Source organism: Condylura cristata, unplaced genomic scaffold (genome assembly GCF_000260355.1).
Source record: "Condylura cristata isolate star-nosed mole 26May11 unplaced genomic scaffold, ConCri1.0 scaffold00006, whole genome shotgun sequence".
NCBI lineage: Eukaryota > Metazoa > Chordata > Mammalia > Eulipotyphla > Talpidae > Condylura > Condylura cristata.
Window position 1 is genome coordinate 37,541,800 of NW_004567107.1, and position 23,810 is coordinate 37,565,609.

A 23,810-nucleotide genomic window follows, 5' to 3' on the forward strand; every position below is an offset into this window, starting at 1 on the left:
GGTGGGGAAAGTTTCATGAGCAACTTAAGAGTGACAAATGAAATGAAAAGTGAAGCAAGTACTTCCACGAGGCCCGCAACAAGTCGGTAACAAAGACTTTGTGGTCTGGTTGAGCAGGAGAAGCCTTGCCAAACTGAAGATGCCATCTCTGGAGAGGAACTGTAAAAGAAGTTAGGCCCACAGAGCTACAGGAAATATCTATTAGTGCTCAATAACCAAACTGTGTCAACATGACCGTTTTTAGCCATTCGGCAAACAGTGGTCATATATGATATATTGGGTATGGACTGAACCAGGTAAAGGGAAACCATGAGAGCAATTCTCCCATTGGAAATCTTGAGTGGGACACAGTCCAGCAAACTGATGATACAATGTAAGAACCCCCAGAAAGGAGCACATAGGGGTGCTCTGGAACCATAAGTTGAAATTTGGAAAGGCATTTTTTTAAGCTTTTTTCTTACAACGTTGTTCAATTTTGTACCATATCTGATGTCTCTGTTAAGGTGTAGTCCTCATAAATCTTCCACTACTACATCATCTGTGGTCCGTGGTCTTCCCTCCCCTACTTGGCCTCACCTTTCTCCCCCTCTTCTATGGTATGCCTCAAGTTTATAGTTCCTGCAAGTTTTGTGTGTGTGTGTGTGTATGTATGTATATATATATATATATAGAGAGAGAGAGAGAGAGAGAGAGAGAGAGATACAAACTGAACTGGACACAGTTCAGTTTCCCTATAGTCTGCCTATAAGTGATCCCACCCAGTATTTTTTCTTTTTTCCTCTAACTTATATCACAGAGCATTATCCCTTCCAGCTTCATCCATGTTGCTGTGAAGGGCACGATTGCCATTATCTTTTCTGACTGCTGAGTAATATTCCATTGTGTATATGTAGCATATCTTCTTGATCCAGTCATCTGTTTTGGGACATTTGGTTGTTTCCATGTCTTAGTATTGTAAATTTTGCTGCTATAAACACAGAGATACAGGTTTCCTTTTGAAAAAAATGTTTTTGTGCCCTTTGGGTAGATTCCTAAGAGTGGAATTGCTGGGATATATGGTAGACCCATCTTTAGTAATTTTTTTTTTTTAAAGATTTTTTTTTTTTAAATTTATTTATTTGTACATACAGAAGTGGGGTACACAGGCCAGAGGCTCAGGGGCGGTGAGAGCCTTCACCAGAGACAGAGTGGGGAACAGAACAGGCAGATCGACGAAGTACACTGCTGAGGGGAGCAGTGGGCGGGTCAGGAGGGGTCTGCCACACCATGTGGTCACCTCCAGGGCAGGCGGGAATTGAACTCATGCGGAAGCGGCTTTAGATTCTCAGTGCAGTGCTTTTACCCGCTGCACCACCAGGGAGGGCCCTAAAAGATTTTATTTTATTTGTACATACAGAACTGGGGTACAGGCCAGAGGCTCAGGGGCGGCGAGAGGCTTCAGAGACAGAGTGGGGAACAGAACAGGCAGATCGACGAAGTACACTGCTGAGGGGAGCAGCGGGCGGGTCAGGAGAGGTCTGCCACACCATGTGGTCACCTCCAGGGCAGGCGGGAATCGAACTCATGCGGAAGTGGCTTTAGCTTCTCAGTGCTGTGCTTTAACCCGCTGCGCCACCAGGGAGGGCCCATCTTTAGTAATTTTAGTAGTGTAGTAGTTTGATATTTCCATAGCCATTGGATAAGTTTGCATTCCCACCAAAAATGGGAATGGTTCTTTTTTCCCCACATCCTTGCCAGCATTTGTTGTTGCCAGTTTTTTTAATATGTGTCATTCTCACCACTGTGAGTTGGTTTCTCAGTGATGTTTTGATTTGCATTTTCCTGATTGTAAGTGATGCTAAGCATTTTTTTCATATGCCTGTTGGCCAGTTCCTCTTTGGAGAACTGTCTTTTTAGCTCTCCTGCCCATTTTTTTGACTGAGTTCTTTACTTTGTTTTTGTTGAGTTGTGTAAGCCCTTTGTAGATCTTTCATATCAGCCCCTTATTAGATGTATGGAATGCAAATAGTTTAAAGACAAATTATTAAAGGAAAATAATTCATGACATGTAAATGATGGTAGGGTCTGCTATGACAGGGGTTTGTAGTAGGGGAGAAAGACTAGGCTCAACTCTGAATATAATAAGGAAAAGTGTGAATCTATGGCCAAGTTGCAGGCCGTGGGTAAACGGATGGAAAATCACTAGGAGGAAACATAAATGAATACAGGAGGTTTCTGGCTAACATGGCCAAATAGGATTTTTGCTGAGGGCAGGTCAGGGTTACCAAATACTACCTGGGCAGTGGAGAGGGATGAGGAACCTGATCAGACAGCAGTGATAATCAGATATTGATCTGGATAAACTGACTAAGCAGAATTCTAAAATTGTGTAATTCATAGAGAGAGCTAAGAGACACTTCTCCAAAGAGGAAATGGTAACAGGCATATGAAAAACTGCTCAGCATCATTTATGATCAGAGAAATGCAAGTTAAACCATCAATGAGACACCATCTCACACTGGTGAGAATGGTGCATATTAAAAGCCAAGGCCTAGTTGAAAAAGAAGTCAGAAAAGCCTAAATGGCTTTTGGCCAAACAGACTCCTGATCAATACTTATCCTACTTATCCGAGTCATCACTGGAAGGGGGCAGAAAGTGAGCTGGGCTGGGCTTCAGAAGGATAAGTGAGTTGAATAGGACTCACCAAAGTGAAGCCTGGGAGGAAGAACAAAGCATCAATGGGGCCTTTTGGAGGCAAAAGAAGCATGAAGCAAAATCAAGAGAGAAAATGACATTTGTTGTAACTGCTAGAAACTCAGTCTAGTTTGTGCTCAGAGGTAGTAGTGGGAAGTTACAATCACAGCATGGACTGCATCCTGAAGCCACTGGGGGGTCTTCCATTCAAGGGAAGAGATGATGAGCAGTCCTTACAGGACTGTCCTGGGTAGTTAGCACCTTGACTGCCAATAAGAAAAAAGATACCAGCTCTTTGAAAGCACCTGGTACCAAACCCCAGTCATCTTGCAATCAGAACCAAGGGAAGCACTTTGCCCTCTTTCTCTGACTCTCCAAGCAGGATCCTGGTGTCCTGCTACTACTAAACTCTCAGAGCTCCAGAACTTGCCTTTTGGACCTGACAATATGTAAAAAGTCATGTAACTTTTCCAGCCTAATTTCAGTTCAATGGCCTCACCTTAGTGGCATCTGAAGATTAAAGGAACTAGCCATGCCTCAGTCAAGCTCACAGTCTGATTTGATTGTCTTCAGTGGAGCTGGACATTGTATTTTGTAGAATTAGCCCGGGGGTCCCCAGCACAGCTGAGGCTGAGATCCATTGCAGAGTGCGCAGCCCAGTAACAAGAAGTCTTGAGGTGGGAATGGGCTTCCCTTGCCAGATAATCCAATTAAAAGACTCCGGGTCAACTTTACAAACCAACCTGGCAGGTCTTCAAAAGCTGCCCATGGCAACTGCTGAGACCACTCAGTGCCCCAGCCCCTTTTTATAGACAGATGCCAAAGGGCCTTGTTCAGAAGCCAAGTAAGACAGCTAGAGAGAGTGACACACCTGTCCCCGGGCCCTAAGGGCATCATCTCATTCCCAAACCAGGTTGTCTGAGCAGCAATAAGCAGCACTTCTTTCTCCCCTGAACTCACCCGGAAACTTCTGGCAGATTCATTAACACTTTACTCACGCTCACCAGTCCCACATATCACCTTCCTCCACACCCCCACCTCTAGATCATTTTTTTTCATTTGCCCATTTATTCAGTGCAGGCGGGTTTTGTTCCCTGGGTGCCGAAAAGCACATTTTTGGAATAGAAAAAAATGCTGATAGGAGAGAGAGGTGGTTGTGGGCTTTGAAGCCCTGGTCCACCACCCATCATCATCATCCTGGTGAAATCCCATCTATCAGGAGCAGGGAGTGACAAGCCCTCTAAATACTTCCCAAGGCACTACCCTGTTTTGTTTCCTCTGCACTGAGACAGCAAATCGTTAGCTCAGAGCCCCTGGGTTGTTTCTGTTGGCAATTAACAGCTGCCCTGGTGTTAATTCCCGATCAATAGACCCCAGCGCTGCTGCTCTTACAGCTGTCGGCTTCTGGCCTCCACAGCACATTTTGAAAGTAACTTGATGGAGCAGTGAGACTCTGCTCCCCAACAAAGCCCTCACCAGGCTCCCAAAGGACACCAAATGCCCCCGCCCCGGCCACCCGCCAAATACAGTGTGAGGGTCCAAGGGACTTCGTGAGCAAGCAAAGTGTTTCACCTCCCTCCCTCAAGTCATCTAACAACTAGGGAGACTGGCGGAATCAATACCCCTCTGGAGGACCAGCCTCTTGGGATATTCACGAAGCTTCATTTTTCTATTCTGGCTTTTTTGGAATTCTTTTCTGTTCTGTTTGTTTTGAGATGGCTGTATTTTTCCTCCACCCCAAAAAAATCCTTCTCATTCAAATCGGTCTTTTCTTTTTTTTAACCACGTAGCCAGTTTCTCATTTCTGACGTGTTGCTTCCTCCAGCTCCCTGTGGACAGAATGAGACTCGAGAGGATGGTAAAATAATCCAGCTGCCTCCCTGCAAGACAGGAGCCTGGATCGTGCCAGCCATCATGGCCTGCTACCTTTTAGTGGCCAACATCCTACTGGTCAACCTCCTCATCGCTGTCTTTAAGTAAGTGGGTCTTTCTTCAGAGCCCCAGGGGAATGGGGCGTTAGACACCCATAGAGGAGCTGATGCTTCAGAGAGCAGTGGAACTTTCACTTCATTCTCTCTGCCCTCTATTTCAGCAATACCTTTTTCGAGGTAAAATCAATATCCAACCAAGTGTGGAAGTTCCAGAGGTATCAGCTCATCATGACTTTCCATGAGCGACCAGTTCTGCCCCCACCTCTGATCATCTTCAGCCACATGACCATGATATTCCAGCACCTGTGCTGCCGATGGAGGAAACATGAGAGCGACCCAGATGAGAGGGACTATGGTCTGAGTAAGTTTCAAGTGACCATTCCCCACAACCACAAAGAAATTCCTACCGCTTCCATTCCCATAGGCAGCCATGCAAGCCATTAGGTTCATCCTGCTTCCTGCAGATTGTCTGCAGCGGTGAAAACTTGGGAGGCTGTGGGAGGGGAGGCTTGCACGAGAAACAGCTCTAGAAAGAAGTAGAGGCTAAAATCAAACATTCTTAGCCTCACATCTTTCTTAGTGAGATAGAGTCAGTTTCCAGCAGGGTTGCTGGAACACCTTCATAACTCCTAAGTTTCTTACTTTCCAGAGGTCCCATCACAATATATATCCAACAAATTAATATGCTTCCAATGGCATACTGTATTTAATTTAGGCGTTGTTACATATGTTGAGTTGTAGTTGAATTGATTTTTATGTTTGATTTTCCATTGTCATTTCCAGATCAATTGTTTTTTAAAAGATCTTAAACACTTTCAAGCCTTAGGGTTGTTTCTATATGACTTCATAAGGAAAACTGCCTTGCTTTCCATTTTCAGAGGACAAAACAGAAGACACTCCACCATGCATCTGGTAGTCCAATGTTTCTTGGAGGAAATATGGTTGGCACTGGAGTGGAACAATTCCTCTTTGTGTAGGCTTGCCCCACACATTGCAGGAGATTTAGTACACCCAGCCTCCTCACATTGAACACCAGTACTACTGCAGATTCCTAAATGTTTCTTGGATACCACCCACAGTGAGGAGCCACAGGGAGCCCAGCCCCATACAAGCAGGCTACTATGGTTTGTCAAAGTGTACCAAGCAGGCCACCTACACTAAGTCTACTGAACAGGAGGCAGCAGGAGTGAGGCCTGGCAATTACCTTGGGGTAATAACTACTGTATCTAAAGTGTGAAACTGAAGTCATTTAGCGAACTGTTTTTCTAAGTTGGAAGCATTTAACAACTTCTCTAACACAGCAATTCCTGACTTCTTTCTGGGTGTTAAAATAGGAGAGCGGTGGGCTCCTTTTCTTCACCTCAATTTAGATTAGGAATGCCATTAATCCCAAGAAACACAGGCCATTGTTCTCATTTCTGTACCTCACACCTCTCATCTTTTTCCCACAGAACTTTTTATAACTGATGATGAGCTCAAGAAAGTACATGATTTTGAAGAGCAATGCATAGAAGAATATTTCAGAGAAAAAGATGATCGCTTCAACTCTTCCAATGATGAGAGGATACGAGTGACTTCAGAAAGGTGTGTCTCAAGGAGGGGAGGGAAATTTTACATCAGTGTATTAGCAATTGATTTGGTTTTGACTAAAAACCTGAAGTGACCTCCCTTTCCTCTGTGTTTATTTTTATTGTCCAAGAAATCATGGCATTTATGAGAGAATCATACATTGGCTAAAGTGTCTACTAGTCAAAATCATAGATTTACAGATCCTATATTTCCCCAGCAAATAGTAACTGACATCTTCCTGGACACTAGGGCTTGCTGAGTCCAGGACATGGACAGAGCCTTTGGCTCAGACCATAAAGGGGAAACTTCTGACACAGACAGACACAAGCCAAGAGTTAACCAGCCCAGTTCAAGGCCCCCCAGCAGGTCTGTGTCCTCAATAGACCCTGAGCCTCTTCTCCAGGGAGTGGGGTGTCCTAGGACTCGGCTTAGATAGATGCTTAATACCTTATGAATACACAACAGTGAGAGCCTTGTGAATTCATATGATAGTTAGGTTTTGATTTATTTTAATTATTTTTATGTTTCTTCTTATAGAGCAAGATAAAAGCAAAGTGATAAAAGCAGATTTTTCAACCCAGAAGTTATATACTTTAGATCTCTGACCAAATAATTTCGTGCACTAGTAAAGTTATAAGCAAAATTTCAAATTAAAGACAAGAGAGTCCTTTAAATTCAATAAATCTAGCCTTATGCAAGTATACTTACATTTTCTATTTTCTCGTCTTGCTTTAAACTAATAAAAAGCTTCATTCCAGTCTAGCCCATTAAATACCAGCATTTGGGACCTATTGTTCTAAAGAGTGCCAGAGTCCTACAAAGTTTTGTTATAACTTTAACTTTTAAGTATTTGTGATATAAAGGTGTCAGAAGCAAATTATAAATAGAGAGAAAGGTAGAATATATTGTAGACTTTAGTCAATATAATTCAGACTTCTAAGATTTGGTCTAGTTTTCATGATGTCAAATTTCATGAAATGACATTTTATCTACTTAATCAATTCATACATTTACTAGTGGTTCTATAGAAATTGCGCAAATGACTTTTTTCTGTCCCTGGCCCTTTATATCTTTAAAGAACGCAGTCTTGATAACTAGATGTATACACATATACCACTGAGTGATTGTACTTAAGAGGTACCTAGCCAATATTAATAAAGTTTAAAGCCATAAAGGCATGTAATACACATCTGTCATTGTAAAATAGAGCATTTTATGATGACATGCTGTGAAGCAACTTTCTGGCAAACCTAGGCAGGAACAACAAATCTAAGATCTCTCTCATTTGAGGACTTGCAAAAGCTATTTATTAATGTGCATCTGGCTCTTAGAAAATTGTGCTATGTGGACACAATGCCCATAGCTCAGTTATATTCCAGAGGATATATCTAGGAATCTTTGGGATGCTTTAGGAATTCAGAAGGCCACAAACCTGGGAGGAAAGAATGGTAGCTGGCAGGAACTCCAAGATTCAAGGAAGCTCTTGCTTCTCTGGATACCTACAATGAGAGATACACACACCAGCACACATAACATGTCATAACCATGTCACAAATACCCTGCCAATGGTCTCCCATCTAAGGACTAACCAGGCCCGACCCTGCTTAGCTTCCAAGATCAGATATGATCAGGCGCGTTCAGGGGTGGTATGGCAGTAGACTCCTTTCCCACGGTAACAGAAAGGAACTATGACACCTCCTGAACCTCTCACATCACATCTGCAAATGTTTCAATCCTGCCCTTTCCCCAAGGCCCTGGTCTTCTCTGGGTGGTGACAGAGCCTGAAAGAGTCTTTCTCTAGTGAACAGTTCCCAGAAGTCCAGGAGGAGTGTGGCCAGGCATTATCTGAATTAACAGGGGCCTGGAGTGGGACAGTGTCATAACCTAACACCAGTGCCAGAGAAGTGAGCCTGGACTCATTCTGTCCTTCATTTTATCCCTTGCACTTCTCTCTGTGTTTCATGGCTGGTAGTGATGGTTTTGGTTTGGTTTGTATTTGTAGATGTATCAAAACAGAATTATCTTTAAATACTAGATTTACTCACACAACGGAAACATCATGCAGTTCAGGTGGAAAACAGATGAAGCAACCAAGAATGGATCCACAGTAGCCATCCCACACATTCTAGTAAATGTTGTTTGTTTTTTTTTTACATTAATTGGCAGGTGAGAGCATGTGCCTTATGTCATTCAATGTTAGATAGGCAGCCAGATAGGAGACAGAAGACAGACTCTCCACACAGGTTTGATAAGGAAACACACTCTCACACACAGAATATACAGAATATACACAGACTTGGCTAAGCACATGTGTTGAATTTACATAAAGTAACTGTGCATATTCTATATAGAATATTAGAGAACCCACTCCTCATGTTAGATACCCCCAATGCAGAGAAAATAAAAACTCGCTCTTTGCTCTACTATAAGACTTGGGGAAAGATATTCTCTACATAATGAGGCCCATGTTCCTTCCTGTGCCACTGACTTTAAAACACAATTTATGTAGACAAGCTGAGTTTGCATGAATCTTTTTATAAATACAAAGATACTTCCATAATTATAAACTTAAATGGATCATTATTAAATCATATTTTTGCACCCAAATAGTATGTAAAGAGTTCAATAAAACATTCAGGGAATCAATAGTACCTTAGAGGAACTCAATTCTGAAAAGACCTTGTCTTTTTTTCTGTAGCAATGTTTACACAGCAATGATCCTTATACATTTAAGCAAAAAAATGTCAGAATATACGGGTTAATTGAGTACCATTTGCATCAAAATCTAGCTAATCATATGAAAGTAACCAAATTTGAAAGAATTCATTTTTGTACACTTGTGTTCATTTGTAGACAGTCTTTGATTCCCTGCCCTCCCCCCAGATGTTGTTCACATGGTTCTCCCACCACCATACCATCTGTGATCCATCAATGTAGTCCCTGTGCTCTTCTCTCCCATTTGACCCCTCTCCCTTTCCCCTTGCTCAGATGAATGATCAACATGCAAGTTTTGTCTTCCATCCTAACCATGGTTGGGATTCTTTAGATTCTGCATTTTCAAGGGAAACCACCCAATATTTTACCTTTTTCCTTCTGACTTATTTCACTTAGCACAATCCCTTCCAGCTCCATTCACATTGCTGCATATGGCATTAATTTATCTTTTTGATGGCTGAGTTATATTCCATTATGCATGTATACCACATCTTTTTGATCCAATCATGTGTTTGGAGGATGCAATTAGGTTAAAATAACCAAATTTTCAACCTATTAATTAACATTATAACAGGCTTTTTTTCCTGGTGGCTTTCTGACTTTTGACTGAAAAAAAACCTCAGTCCTTGATGTCTGTTCCATCAAATACTGTGTTCCTTGTCATTTTTACAAATTCAAGTCTGGTTCAACACTTGCTTACTGGACTTTCACTGTATGCCAGGCAATATGGTAGCCACCGTGGATCAACAGGCAGGCTTTGTCCTCAAGAAACACATTCCCCTTGAGCTTCAATGTACATGTTCTAAAAAAGAGTCAGAAACTTCTAACCCAGTGATTCTAAATTTGGAGGACTTCCAAATCGTCTGGTGGACTTATTATAGTATAGATGCTAGGTATCTGGCTAACCCCCTCACCACCACCACCCACTTCTGCCTAGAATGGGACTTGATAATTTGCATTTTCAGCAGGGTCACAGTGGTGCTGATATTGACATTGCTGGTTTGGGGACCAAACTTTTAAAACTAGTGATGGAACCCAATAGACAAGCTAAACTACAAGGTTAAAAGAAGATGGTACAGAATTATTCACTGTGAAGCATATAAAAATCAGCATCGTAATTTCAGAAAAAAAATTGTAGAACTGAACTGCTTATCTATACTCTATGCTGAATATAGATAAGCAGTTACTTCCCCTGGACATGTGACAAATGACAATTTAATAAACATGTACTGAGTAGCTGGCACTAGCAGAGCATGGAGTTGGGGGTGGGGTATAAGGACTCTACTTTGAAAGAATACATAATCGAGTTACAACCAGCCTCTATTTGAACACTTCCTGGAAAAGAGAGGAAATTCCAAGGTACCAGGTTTATGAATGAATACAAAATAAACTAAATTATTTTTACTCTGAGAAGGTATTTTACATATGTGCCATCACAGTCATCTCCCCACTTTGCTCTGTCCTTTTCAAAATAAGTATCTCTAGATTCTTTAGCTACTTTCACACCTGCTATCAGATCTACTACCCTGCCCACTTTCTCAATATGTACTTTAAATTGTCAGCATCACCCTGTAATGTGGTATCTACATGGACCTTAATTCCCTCTATTGTAGTTACAGCCGAGATTTAAATCCTTTATTTATTAATGTACTATTCTTGAGAACCTACTATGTGCTGGGCTAATATGTCAAAGCTTAATAGGACAGGAAGTTCTTTTCCATATTATAAGAAAAAGAGCACAGTAGAATAAAAAGTTTTTAATATTAATTTTGCAGTAACTAGCTATGACCTTCCTTTGACCAAGTCACTTAACTCCTCTGAACCTGTATCTTAATCTGCACGATGGCATAATAACACCTGACTGTGAATACCGACAGTTATTAAGGAAATGTATATGACATATTTTGCTTTCAGTAAATGGTGGTTATTATCATTATTTGTTCATAACATCTATTTGTTCTGTGATTGCATTACAATCAAGTGATATCTTTGGTGCAAAGGGAGCCTATAATTAACTAATTAAAACCAGGGCTTTTTCACACAGGCTGATTCAAATCTCTCTTACAAACTTTTTATTTTTACCTAAAAGTAGGACTTAATATTCAATGCATTGAATTTTTCCTTTACTTTTTTTTCCCCCTTTGGTACCCTTTGGATATCTGAGTAATCCCACCGCCATCACCAGACTCCAATTCATCATATCTGCGCTGGGTCCTGAGAATTTGCATTGTTAAGAAGTCACACCCAGAGACTTTTTAGATCCCAATTTTGTTACCTAATCCATTAATTTTTCATCTTATTCATTTTCTGTCACTGTTTGTTTGATAAACATACCTATATTGTTATATAAACAATATAATTCACCAAAATGCTTATCAGCACAAGTGAAGCAAGACAGAAATTGAACATTGCTTGATACCAAAAAACTGTCTTTTGTAACAACAGCAATCTATTATTCTATCAGTTCTCCTTTGGTTAATCAACCAGCTATTTCCACATTTCTCCAACAACCCAGTATTATGTCAACATCCCTGCTAAATAGCAATATATTTCATCATAAATATTTTGCATCTATGTCAATCTATTGACCTAGCTTATCAAAAATGAGACAAGATTAATGTTGAGCATTTGTAGTCTCCTATTAACTAAAGATACCATGTGCTTAATTACCCACTACTAAGTCATTTATAATGCTGCTGAGAACTTAAATCAAACTTCTAAAATTTCTACAATGTAGGATTGAGTGTCAGGAAAACACTTTTCTATTTCCAGTCTCTTGGCATTTATTTCTAATTCCCATTGCTTCATAAGGGTCACCTATATTTTCAGATGATCATAGCTGAAAGTTCTTTTCTGATTCCTTGAACTCACTTAAAGAAGAATTTGCAAACTGGTGGCTTGTAGGCAGCATCTGCCCACAGAGGGCTGTTGTAGTGGTCTTGCTGTTGTAAAATCCATTCTGGGGCCTTCCGTGGTGGTTCAGTGGGTTCAACTGCAGCACTGCGAGCTGGTAGCAGTCACTTCAGTGTGAGTTCAATCTCCCTGCCCAAGAAGTGACCCACTTGGCGCAGCAGACCTCCCCTGACCCTCCCGCTGCTCCCCTCAGCAGTGTACTTCATCAATCTGCCTGTTCTGCTCTCCACTCTGTCTCTGGTGAACCCTCACACCACCCCTGCTCCTCTGGCCTGTACCCCAGTTCTAATGGATAAATAAATAACTCTTTTTTAAAAATCCATTCTGAATACCTTTGGACTGGACACCCTCTCTGCTGCCACAGAATCCCTGCCTGGATCTCCATGTATCTTGCCTGCTTCACTTACGGAATCTCCCCCACCCACGTGCATTTAGTTCTCAGATCCCTGATTTAGCTTCCAGACCATCCTCACCATCACCCACGCTGTCAGGTTGCACTTATCAGAAGAAGTTATAGTCTGGATTTTCACCTTGACTGTAAAAATTTAAGCAAAGTAGGATGTACATTATTCCTAGAGTCATGCTTTAATCTAACATTATTGTTCCCAAGCCACTGGGCTTTGTGTCCTTATTTTTTTTGTTTTTATTTTTGTTTTGTTTGTTTCACCTACATGCAATAAGGTGATAGACACATGACTATTAATAGTATATTTAACTAGAATTTCTGTTAGTGATTAGAGACAGGAGTAACAGGCAATAGGAAATTCATAATAAAAAAAAATCAGTGTAAGCTAAAAAAGCATGTTTCACTCACCTTCTGCCATCTCATTCTCCAAAGCTGATCTTTGGTGCCCGCACTGATTGAGTTTAAACCTTTCTCTATTTTCCAACTCAGAGTTAATGAGAAGGATAATTGGCCAAAAGGGAAGGGGAGGTGACCCTAATGGTCTTAAATAATTTACAGATTAAGGCATCAGTGTGTGGGCATGAAAAAAGTAACTTTAGCTGTTCTGTATCGCCATTGATTTGAAGACTTATGAGGGTCTACCCTATTCTTGCCCAAAAGGAGCCCCAGGATCAGACTCGTGATGGGAACTGGTTCTTGCCCTGCATCCAACACTCACCCTACAGCACTCAGGAACATTTGAAATTTAGAACAGGCATAGTCTGCCAATCTGCTTTTTTCTTTTACCATATTTCCTTTGACCAGATTTTGAGATTATCAGAAAAGAAAATGTATTCTAGAAAGTACCATAAACTCCTTAAGAAATTGCATATTGAAGCTGAAATTTCCTGTGCCACCAGAATCTTCTGGCTGGCACAGAATCATCACATTGGCTGTAAAACCAGCTCTCTCTTACTGGGCTTCCCACAAGCTGCAATGTCCAGTGTGCTGGGCTCTTGGCTGTCGCTCTCTTAGAGCAGGACTGGGAGTCTCCTCATCCCTTTCCAGGACCCTGCTGTGTCCCCACTGGAAACACTTTCTCAGTTCTTCTGAATTAGACACTCAAGGTGTGGCGATGCAAAAGAAAGGAAAACAAAGAATTCCTTCCAGAAAATGCCTTCATTTCCATGATCCTTCTTTTTGCTCTTAGTCACTTGCAGTATCTTCCTCCCTGTGATTCCTATTGAACCAGAAATTCTTTTCATTCTTACCCCCATTTTATTTCCTGACTGGTTTGATCAGAATCAGCTCCTAGGGATGGCAATTATGATTCAAAACCCTCGATTTGTTCCTCATATCCAAATAAATCTGTGATGCAAGCACATTTATCCCTAACTTTTCACATGTATTTTGTTTTTCAAGATTAAGGGAAGCACTCTAGTTACAGAACACATAAGTTTGACCCTAAAAACTTCTATTCTTTTATAATTCTACACTAATTTCCCATCAGTTAATGTCCATAATCTAAATGATCGCATAGGTAGTTAAACATATCCAGAATTTTGAGAGAAAGTGGATAAAATAGCCATTTAAAAAAAATTTTTTTAAGATTTATTTATGCAGACAAAACTGGAGTACAGGCCAGAGGTGCAGGGGGGTTGAGAGGATTCACCAGAGACAGACTGGGGAGCAGAACAGGCAGATTGACGAAGTACAATGCTGAAGGGAGCAGTGGGCAGGTCAGGAGAGGTCTGCTGCACCATCTGGGTCACCTCCAGGGTGGGGATCGAACTCATGTGGAAGTGGCTTTAGCTTCTTAGTGCTGTGCTTTAACCCACTGTGCCACAGGGGAGGGCCCAAAATAACTTTTTTTTTTAATTCAAGTTTTATATTCCAGAGCTCCTCAGAGTCCACATGAGAGTTAAGATTTGGTTAAGAATAGTTCTCTTACAGGGCAAAGAAAGGAGTACCGTAAAACCCCCAGGCCTGCCAGCTCTAAATAGATTCTGCCATCCACTGCAAATAAACAAAACATACTCTAGTGCATAAGATCTTCAATGGAGGGTTACAGTGAAGAACTATGCAGTTGTCCACAGCCACTGCAGCATGAGTTTGATCCCTGCCCAGGGAGAGGACCCACAGGGTTTCTCTCCTGTCTCGCCCACTGATCCCCTCAGCAGTGCATTTCAGTCAATCTGTCTCTTCTCTTCCCTATTCTGTCTCTGGTGAATCTTCTTCCCCCCCACACACACACCTCTGGCCTGTGCCGCAATTTTTGTGAGCATAAATAAATAGATGATTTTTTTAAAATGTTTAATGGAAAGGAACTTTAATACAATCAGTATGCAATAAAGACAAGACATAGAATATAGTTTCCAAATCAAACACCTGAAGTTACCCATCCCCTTGTATATAAATGCCCAGCCAAACAAGGTTAGCTCAAAGCAGGCCACTGAAGCCTGAATGCCTGCCACAGGTCTAAACCATCTTCTGGTGGGGAGCCACAGAAAAGGGTCAGAAACAGCCAGACAAGTCTACAAGGAAAAGAGCAAAATCCAAATCAAGGTAAAAGCTGCCACTGTTAACCTCTCCACGGGTCTGTCACCCACGGCTGTTTCAACCAGTTAGGGCTAAAAGTAAGTGCAAGTTTTTCACATCTCTCTGCTCCATGTGCCTCCTCCTTACTTCATATCTTTCCTTTCTACCTTCTCCATACTCCTCTCCCAGCTCAGCTTTACCCTCCCCTGGGTGGGGCAGGACACCTGGAACCTCCCCTTTTCCTGGGGACCACCTGTTACAGTTCCTTGGTCCTTTCCTGGGAGGTTCCCCCTAGTCCCTTTCCCTAGGCCATGCTTCTTCTGTGTCCACTGCCTTCTTAAGCTACCCTCCTTCTCCTTGGACCTCTTCTCTCTTCAGCTTCTCCCTCTGGACTCCTTAGCCTCTGTTCCCCATTCACTGCCTGTAACCAGGTCCTGTTCTTCTGTTGTCTCATGCTGGTGCTTAGCTCCACCTCTTGCAATGTTTTTTCAACAGTGTTGCATCTGGGGCTGAAGGGAGGTGGGACACAGAGGGGAGGTCCCCCAATGTAGGATGATATGCCACAATCTAAACCAATGAACTTGTGCAGTTATGCAGAAAAAGCATTTTTGTCTTTCCATAACAACCTCTATACACTATGGTTCAGGAAAGGAAAGGAGGAAGGACACTAGCCAACCCAAAAAAGCTAGAAGGTTCTAGTACCTAGAATATATGAAAAGAAAATTCTCCTCCAGAAAACCCTGATCTGTCCTGTTCCTGACTTTAATGAAGACATGTTTTATGCTCTTACTTAAGTTTACTGCATTGCAAAAATTGAAATTGCTTGCAAATTCAAGCTCCATAAGCTTAGATGGGGAAAAAAAAGTAAATTGTAGGTCTATAAGACACACAAATTATTACAGCAAGTAATTTGTTTTTCCGGCTATGTTTATTCCACAAAATAACATAAAATGGGAAATTTCTATTTTCCTTCTGAAATAGCCATGTTAGCTGGGTAAAGAGCATCAGATTTACCAGGTACAGCAGAGTTCAATTCACAAGTCTTTGGAACTGTACCTGGATGTGGTAACAAGTGTGGGTGGGCCCTGGGAGACTACTCTGGGATGGTTATAGGACAGTAGCAGGGAACAAAAGAACAACACATATCCAAAACAGGGCTCTTGAAAGCATTCTAGAAGCTTAAACTAAGTAAAGGGAAACAGGAATAAAAGAGCAGAGTTAATGGAATGCATTGAAGAGTTGCTGCTGGAGAGGCAGAAATGTGCCCCAACGCGAAGTAATCACCCCTTCCCCCCACCCCCATCCACAGTAGTGTTTTAAAAGCTTATTATTCCCTCTGAGAGGAAAATCACTTGCCTCTTCTACCTTCTGACACTGAAATGTAAATTTCTCCCTAACAGAGGTATGGCTGTTACACAGCACCACCCCAACAACTGGGGGTGTGAGGAGACCCGACTTATTGTCCCCACCACTCTTACAAAGCAAGTTCTGCACAGACAGACATGTTCCTTTTAAGAGTCAGCAGTCATATGATTTACTGTGCACATGGGGAGTATTGGGAAAGTATTTTTATCCTTTCTAGAAAAGTTGTGAATGGATCTTATTTAGATCTCCAAAAGATTGGCCTTTGAGCATCTAAAAGTGGAAATTTGAGTTTAAAGCATGAAAGCTGGGTTTTGGTTTGTCCTATCCACGTTGATTTGAGCAAGTGAAAAATATGGCACAATCTTATTTTAAATATGTGGACTCTGCCTTTTGTAAATAAATGGCCAGGCAGCCTATTAATCATTTGGATTCACGGTCATAAAGGTGACAGAAACTGAACATTTGTTGACACCTGGCAGGTACGGGGCTGGTAACATGGAGATGGAAACAGGAATATTGACTCAGATCAAGACCTCGAGAATGTCCAGAGGGGAGGGCCACGAGAGCTTAGAAATAACTGCTAGAGAGGCACTTTTGATCGGCTGCTCAAAGAGACAAAGAGGAGTATGATAATTGACTTATTGACAGCCACTCCAGACTTTACCACAAATTACTTGACCTAATCCTTAATTTCTTGATGTTTGCTTTTCCTTTATTAATGAAAGGGTTGGGTCAGATTAGATCAGTAACAGGATCATGTTCATTCCTTTGGAGGCACTCAATTCTAAAACATCACTATTGTGAATAACAAGGAAGATGATTGTGTAAATGCAAAACAAAATTATACCCAGACCATCAAATACAAATTTTTACACATACTCTACCAAAAGGAGTTACATTCTAAAATTCTTCTGTAAAGTCCTGGGTAAAGTCATCAAAATGCAACATTCTTATTTCATTGGTGACTCATAAGCCAACACCCTAATACATATTTAGGTCATTAAACCCCGCCTGTACTAAGTCAAGCTAAGCTACTGGAATAATGAAAGGTGGGACTTTGGCCCTACTTAACTTCAGTAGAAATACTTAACTTTGCTGTTTATTTATTCTGATTGTACATTACATTACACTGAGGGCAAGGGGGACTGGTAATTAAAAACCCCTGGATAAGGTCATCTCTAAAGCCTCCTCCAGCTCAAAAAGACTTGTATTCTTTGATTCTCAGTGTCAATATTACTTTTCCCCTCGCCCTCTCTCTACCTGCAACCCTTCATTTCCCACTGGTAGTGTTACAGGGCAACCCCAATGTGAAATGGGTGGCCTGACTATGGGGCTCACCTGCACACTTTAAAGGGATTTATTATAAGACTCAACTGCAGGTACATACAAAAAGGTTAACGAAGGATTTATGTACCCAAAAAACAGGGATCTGAAGAAAGGAATAAGTGAGAAAAGGAGAGATAAATTGGTGAATGTGTCCTACCAGTTCTACTGAGCAGGGACCCCAATAGCATTCTGAAAATGGGAGATAAATCAAGGACCCCCATGGCCCACTTGTCTGATTATACACCAATTCTGGCTAATTAACTCTATCCTCAGTTCCCAGCAATCCTCCATTAGGTGGTGATGACATTAGGGGATTTGTAGACCTTGGTGTCTTGGATCCTTTTGGTCTGGGCTGGGAGTGGGGGTCATGAAACCTATCTGTGGATTTTTTTCAGAACACCTTTTCCTCCTAACAGTAGGACGTGGATGTGCCAGGGTCTGGGCACAATCTGGATTTCCTCTGTCCCTAAAATTTAAGCCTTCAGCAGAGAAGTGACCCTGCTTCTCCTCTCTCCCTCAAACAGGGTGGAGAACATGTCCATGCGGCTGGAGGAAGTCAACGAGCGAGAACACTGCATGAAGGCTTCACTCCAGACTGTGGACATCCGACTGGCACAGCTGGAGGATCTCATCGGGCGCATGGCCACAGCCCTGGAACGCCTGACAGGTCTGGAGCGGGCCGAGTCCAACAAAATCCGCTCACGGACCTCCTCAGACTGCACAGATGCAGCCTACATCGTCCGCCAGAGCAGTTTCAACAGCCAGGAGGGGAACACCTTCAAGCTCCAAGAGAGTATAGACCCTGCAGGTGAGGAGACCATGTCCCCAACTTCTCCAACCCTAGTGCCCCGTATGCGAAGCCATTCATTCTATTCAGTCAATATGAAAGACAAAGGTGGTATAGAAAAGTTGGAAAGTCTTTTTAAAGAAAGGTCCCTGAGCCTACACCGGGCTACTAGTTCCCACTCTGTAGCAAAAGAATCCAAAGCTCCTGCAGCCCCTGCAAACACCTTGGCCATTGTTCCTGATTCCAGAAGACCATCATCGTGTATAGACATCTATGTCTCTGCCATGGATGAGCTCCACTGTGATATAGACCCACTGGACAATTCCATGAACATCCTAGGGCTGGGAGAGCCAAGCTTTACAGCTCCACTATCTTCCACAGCCCCTTCAAGCAGTGCCTATGCAACTCTTGCACCCACAGACAGACCTCCAAGCCGGAGCATTGATTTTGAGGACATCACCTCCATGGACACTAGATCTTTATCTTCCGACTACACCCACCTGCCAGAATGCCAAAACCCCTGGGACACTGAGCCTCCGATGTACCACAGCATTGAGCGTTCCAAAAGTAGCCGCTACCTAGGCGCCACCCCCTTTCTTCTAGAAGAGGCCCCTATCGTGAAGTCTCACAGCTTTATGTTTTCTCCTTCGAGGAGCTATTACGCCAACTTTGGGGTGCCTGTGAAAACTGCGGAATACACAAGTATTACAGACTGTATCGACACGCGATGCGTCAATGCCCCGCTAGCGATCGCCGACAGAGCCACCTTCCCTGGCGGTCTCGGAGGCAAAGTGGAGGATGCGTCCTGTTGTCACCCTGAGCGAGAAGCAGAACTGAGCCACCCCAGCTCTGACACTGAGGAGAATGAGGCCAAAAGCCGGAGAGCGGCCATGGAGATGGCTTCCCAGGAGGGCGATAACTCAGACAGAGACAGAGCCCTGTCCAACAACATCACGGTTCCCAAGATAGAGCGCGCCAACAGCTACTCCGCAGAGGAGCCAAGCGCGTCCTACGCACACACCAGGAAGAGCTTCTCCATCAGTGACAAACTCGACAGGCAGCGGAACACAGCAAGCCTGCGAAATCCCTTCCAGAGAAGTAAGTCCTCCAAGCCCGAGGCCCGCGGGGACAGCCTATCCATGAGGAGACTGTCCAGAACGTCTGCTTTCCACAGCTTTGAAAGCAAGCACAACTAAACCTTCCTAATAAGCGTTGCAGGAGGCTCCAGAATCCAGCGCTAAAATTCTTCCCCAACTCCACCTGCTCCCCTTCCTTGAAACGTACCTACTTTATTCTTAGCTGAGCAAAACAAGCAGTGTCTGGGGAGGTGTTCACTCAAAGGTAACTTCTGGGCCCCAGATCAAAAAAGCCTTTTGATCTGACCTGGTGCCAAACACAGGGGATCTAAGTCATGTTCACACTTGATGGGTGGGGGGGAAAGAGGGAGAAGAAGGGTAAGAGATGAATGTGTATCACTAGTCGTTTCAGAAAGCCACGAGCTCTGGGAAGGAAGGGGCTTCAAGAACGCAACATGCCAGGAGGCATCTTTCAATTACCGATCATTATCAAGAGTTTTAGGATGCAGGGCTAAGTTGCAAAATAAAATAAATAAATAGCCAGCATACAAATGAGATATTCTAAACTTCAATTCTGTTTTCTTTTCACATTGGCTCCATCACTGGTGACTGATGAAGAGCATCCTTTTTATTCAGTATAAGCCGGCAGCAAGCAGTTCTACCTAACGTCTCACATCCTTCTCATGCCAACACTTCTGTAATTGATCATTATAAAGAAAAAACAAGGTAACAGTCATAGTTCACCTGTCTCCTATTATTCACTTCTGGTGCCACAACTGTTTTCTTTTTTGAAGAAAATAAGGGAAAAGAAATGCCTTTTTGTAATGCAATCAAAATGAAAGAAGAATTGTTAAAAACAATGTCAAGAGGTTTATTATATACAGTGGGCATTCAAGCATAGTCAAGCAAGCTCAGGATGAATGTAATTAAATAATTTTATATTTTTTAATTTATTTTGTATCTCACCTGTCATCAATGAAGCCACTCATTGAATATGAAATGATGAACGGAAAAAATAGTGGGCAGAACTCACCTGAAGTGGCCACATGGGTGATAGGCTCACCGTTCATGTCGTGCCATGCTGCTGTGTGACCTCCATCATTTGCATGATCTCACCATGTCTTCTGAACATCTCCAAGATATAACTGCCAATTTTTCACACCACTCATCACATGACCATTTTGTACATGAGTATCTGGTTACATGTGGATATTTTCATACCTAGAGTTTTGCCATTTAATCTGGACTCACCATAAACTTAATTGGAGTTTTTCAAGGGCTGGTTATCTTTTTTATGGAAATGTTCCAAAACACTTTATAAGGAAGTTTCAAAACCATAAATAACCTTAGAATTAACTGGGAGTTTGGTATCAACCCAAAGTCATCAGTTGCAGGCATACAGTGAATATTTTTCTTATATACAGAGCTATAAAAAATATACACTAGATTAAAATGGAAAGCAAATAAGCTGTATAGAGTTTTAGTATATGCTGCTTATATACATATATATGCATTTACACAGAGACATGTTTATATATAGTATATAAACAGACATATAGAGCTTTCTTAAGAAGCTTGGACTTTTCTATAATCTTGAGGTGTAACAAAGGTTTTGGTGTTTTTTGGTTTTTGGGTTTTTTTTTTAGCATCCAAGGAGTTCCATAGAAAGAGTTCATTATATTATTTGACAGATGTTGAAATTATGATTTCTTTTATATCCCTATGATTTGGGATTAACTTCCCCCTTGTATCAAACTAGAGTTGCCAAAATAGCCACCTACTCTCTGTCCCTTTTTTTAATCCCAAAAGTATTTGCTCTCATGGCAGCTCACTTAGTCTGATTTCTCCTGCACAAAATGATTATAAAAAGTACAATTCTGATAGACATGCAGTTCTAGGCAGAGAGGGCGATAGACTCTAAAATAAAGGCATATGCTTCTAGGTCAGAATCAGGATTTGAAGACTCTAGGTAAAGAAACCTTGACCCCAAATCTTCACATTCCTATTTGGATCACTGCAGTTAAAAACAAAATCTTTAAGGAGAAAGACTTCATGTTCCAATCCAAAATATGATTTTTTTGTTGTTAAGTTGTAACTGTGAACTCCAGATTTTCTCATGTGAAATCAGATAAATTGTACATAATATCACTAGCCTTTTTGCAAGGTTTTCAGATATAGAAATAATGGTCACATAGAAGTTAAAGAATTCCTTTTTCACTCCTTGGTATTTAGGTTAATCTGAAACAACTAATTCCTCATATGTCATCATTGCTCTAGCAACACATTTTTATTGGACCCCCTCATTTCCTTCTCAACAAACATACACTTGGTCTAAGAATTAATCAGCTGCCCTTAAACTTCCTTGAGTCATCAAATTTCTATGAAGATCTGAAGAAAGTTCTGGGAACTCTCCCCAGGAAAAAAGGATATTCATGGCAAGTTGCAATATAACCTTAAGGGGATTATGTACCCCTGGTTCCATAATGATTGAGAGTGAGGAAGAACCATATTTGTTCCCAATCAGTACAGCTGTAATAGGCACTTTACATTTTGAGACCATTTCTCTGTGATTCTCAGGAAGGCCATGTGTCAGAACCAGAGTCTGAACCAAGATTTGGTCATTTTCGTTCTTTAGCTTTTGCTTAGATTTTGCTTGTCTGATATGCTTACACGTTAATGCTTTGATGGTTTTAAGTATGAGCACACCCACAAAGCTGGAAGGTTCTCAGGGAGTCTGCAGAGGAGTCCAAAAAGGAGGTGAAACCATAATTCTTTGACTACAGGAAAGGACATCACAGCACCTCCAGGGCCTCATTCAAAACCAGACTGAATGTGGGGAAAGAAATTAGGAGCATGAATGTTGCCATTTGTCATAATTTCTGCAGACAAGCACTCAGGACCTGGGGTAGAAAGTACTTAATAGTCCTGACCTTGTCACTATCTGGTTCTTCTGTTGTACATGAAAGTGAAGTTCTAACATCTTTTGCGGAGCGCGTGAAATACGTAAGACAAATGTAAATGACGTCAAACATGAGCCGTGTAAGTCCCATGAGCCATCTCCTTCCTGTGCACATACATGTGTGTCCATTTCTCTCCATTTCTGGGCTCTCTGCACACCAGTGTGGCATTGATTGTGTGGCCTTGTCCAGTCAGCTTGTGTTCAGCTCATTTATTCCACCGCATCCCTGATAGAGGGGACGTTAACTACCTGTCTCTGTGAATTAAGCAGCTCATGAGCAGCAAGTTATTGAGGAACATAAATAAAGTCATAGAGAGCCAAGGAAGTAATAGCTTTGTTTTAATCATCTGCTTCTACGGTGCCAATTTTTATATACTACTGTATGTAATGATTTGTTCTAAATTGCTGGTCCTTTGGGTGGGGTGGGGGTGGGGGAGAATGAAGGCCGTTTTATGATAATAACCAAGAAAATTTCCTGATTAACCAACATACTTTATAATTGGAAACTCCTCCTTGATGGATTTGAATGAGAAGCCGGACAGCTCGGGTACAACTGTCATGCTAGTTTGTGTATTCATGGTCAGAAGCAGCACTTTATAGAACTGGATTTTTTTTTTAAATCTAAGCTTCTAGATCTAGGGTATTATTTAGCACTTTGAAAGCCCCTCCTTTAAATATATATGTAATAATAACCAAACGGAGAAAATGTTCTTGTGAAGACACAAAATGTGTTTCTTCTGAATGTTTCAAATGTATTCTAAAAGATGGTTTCTATAGATAATATTATGGTAGATAACTGGATAGTACATATACTCTACTTTCTAAGACTGTACAGTCTAATCCTCCTGAATGTTGGGGCTGTTTAACTTCTTTAATAATAATGAATATTATCCAGTCATCCATCATGTTATATCTATAGTCTATACCATTCAATTTGTTGGCAATGCTGTATTATAAAACACATGTGAACATATATGTAGCCTGTATTTAACCCAGCATAGTTGTAGCATGTGGTTGTATTAATGAACGTTACAGGACAGCTTTATAATCATTAACAAATCTGTAACATTCAATAAAGAAGCACATGTTGCAAGGATTAATTATGTTCCTAATTTCATGTTATTTAGTAGTCCTGTGAAATGGGCATTTTGTTCCTGACCTGCTTTATGTTTTCCACATTCCTACAGCCCACTGTAAAATATGTGTATAAGCTGATCGACATCCTCTAGCCAGCCCTGAGAGCTGTGGTAGGCAAGTTGTGACTTTGTGAGAGACAAACTGGCATGTTATGCAAAAAAGACTCATGACAAATGAATTTAAAATAACATTTTAAACTCCAGTTGAATTAGCTGTTTGTTTACATCTGCTGACCCCAGGCAGAATCAGTGTACAGTATTTTATAAATATGTTCATTTAGCAATGTTAATATGATTGTTTCTAGTTAAAATGCTAGTGTGTAGGTGGTTATAGAGTCATCGTAGATACTGCATTATAACTCACTATTCTTTAACGATAGCAATGTGACTTAAATGAAGTAATCCCTCTCCAAATCCAATCTTAATTTTGTGGCAA

The 23,810-nt window shown here is 41.5% G+C and overlaps 1 protein-coding gene across 8 annotated transcripts in view; it reads left to right on the top strand.

Annotated features, from left to right (window-relative positions):
- The window catches only part of TRPM3 (transient receptor potential cation channel, subfamily M, member 3), a 466,950-nt gene extending 444,278 nt beyond the window's left edge, over positions 1 to 22,672 (top strand). For 3 of the 8 annotated variants that reach the window (XM_004677587.1, XM_004677583.2, XM_004677579.2), the window contains 4 exons: positions 4,500 to 4,650; positions 4,767 to 4,966; positions 6,057 to 6,189; positions 17,941 to 20,287. In XM_004677587.1, the coding sequence (XP_004677644.1) occupies positions 4,500 to 4,650; positions 4,767 to 4,966; positions 6,057 to 6,189; positions 17,941 to 19,399 (1,943 nt within the window). In that variant the 3' untranslated portion in view covers positions 19,400 to 20,287. Of the gene's footprint in view, positions 1 to 4,499; positions 4,651 to 4,766; positions 4,967 to 6,056; positions 6,190 to 17,940 lie in introns of all 8 variants that reach the window. The other 5 variants (XM_012721333.1, XM_004677601.2, XR_001145147.1 and 2 more) reach the window with 4 other exon arrangements.
- Positions 22,673 to 23,810: the final 1,138 nt, after the last annotated feature.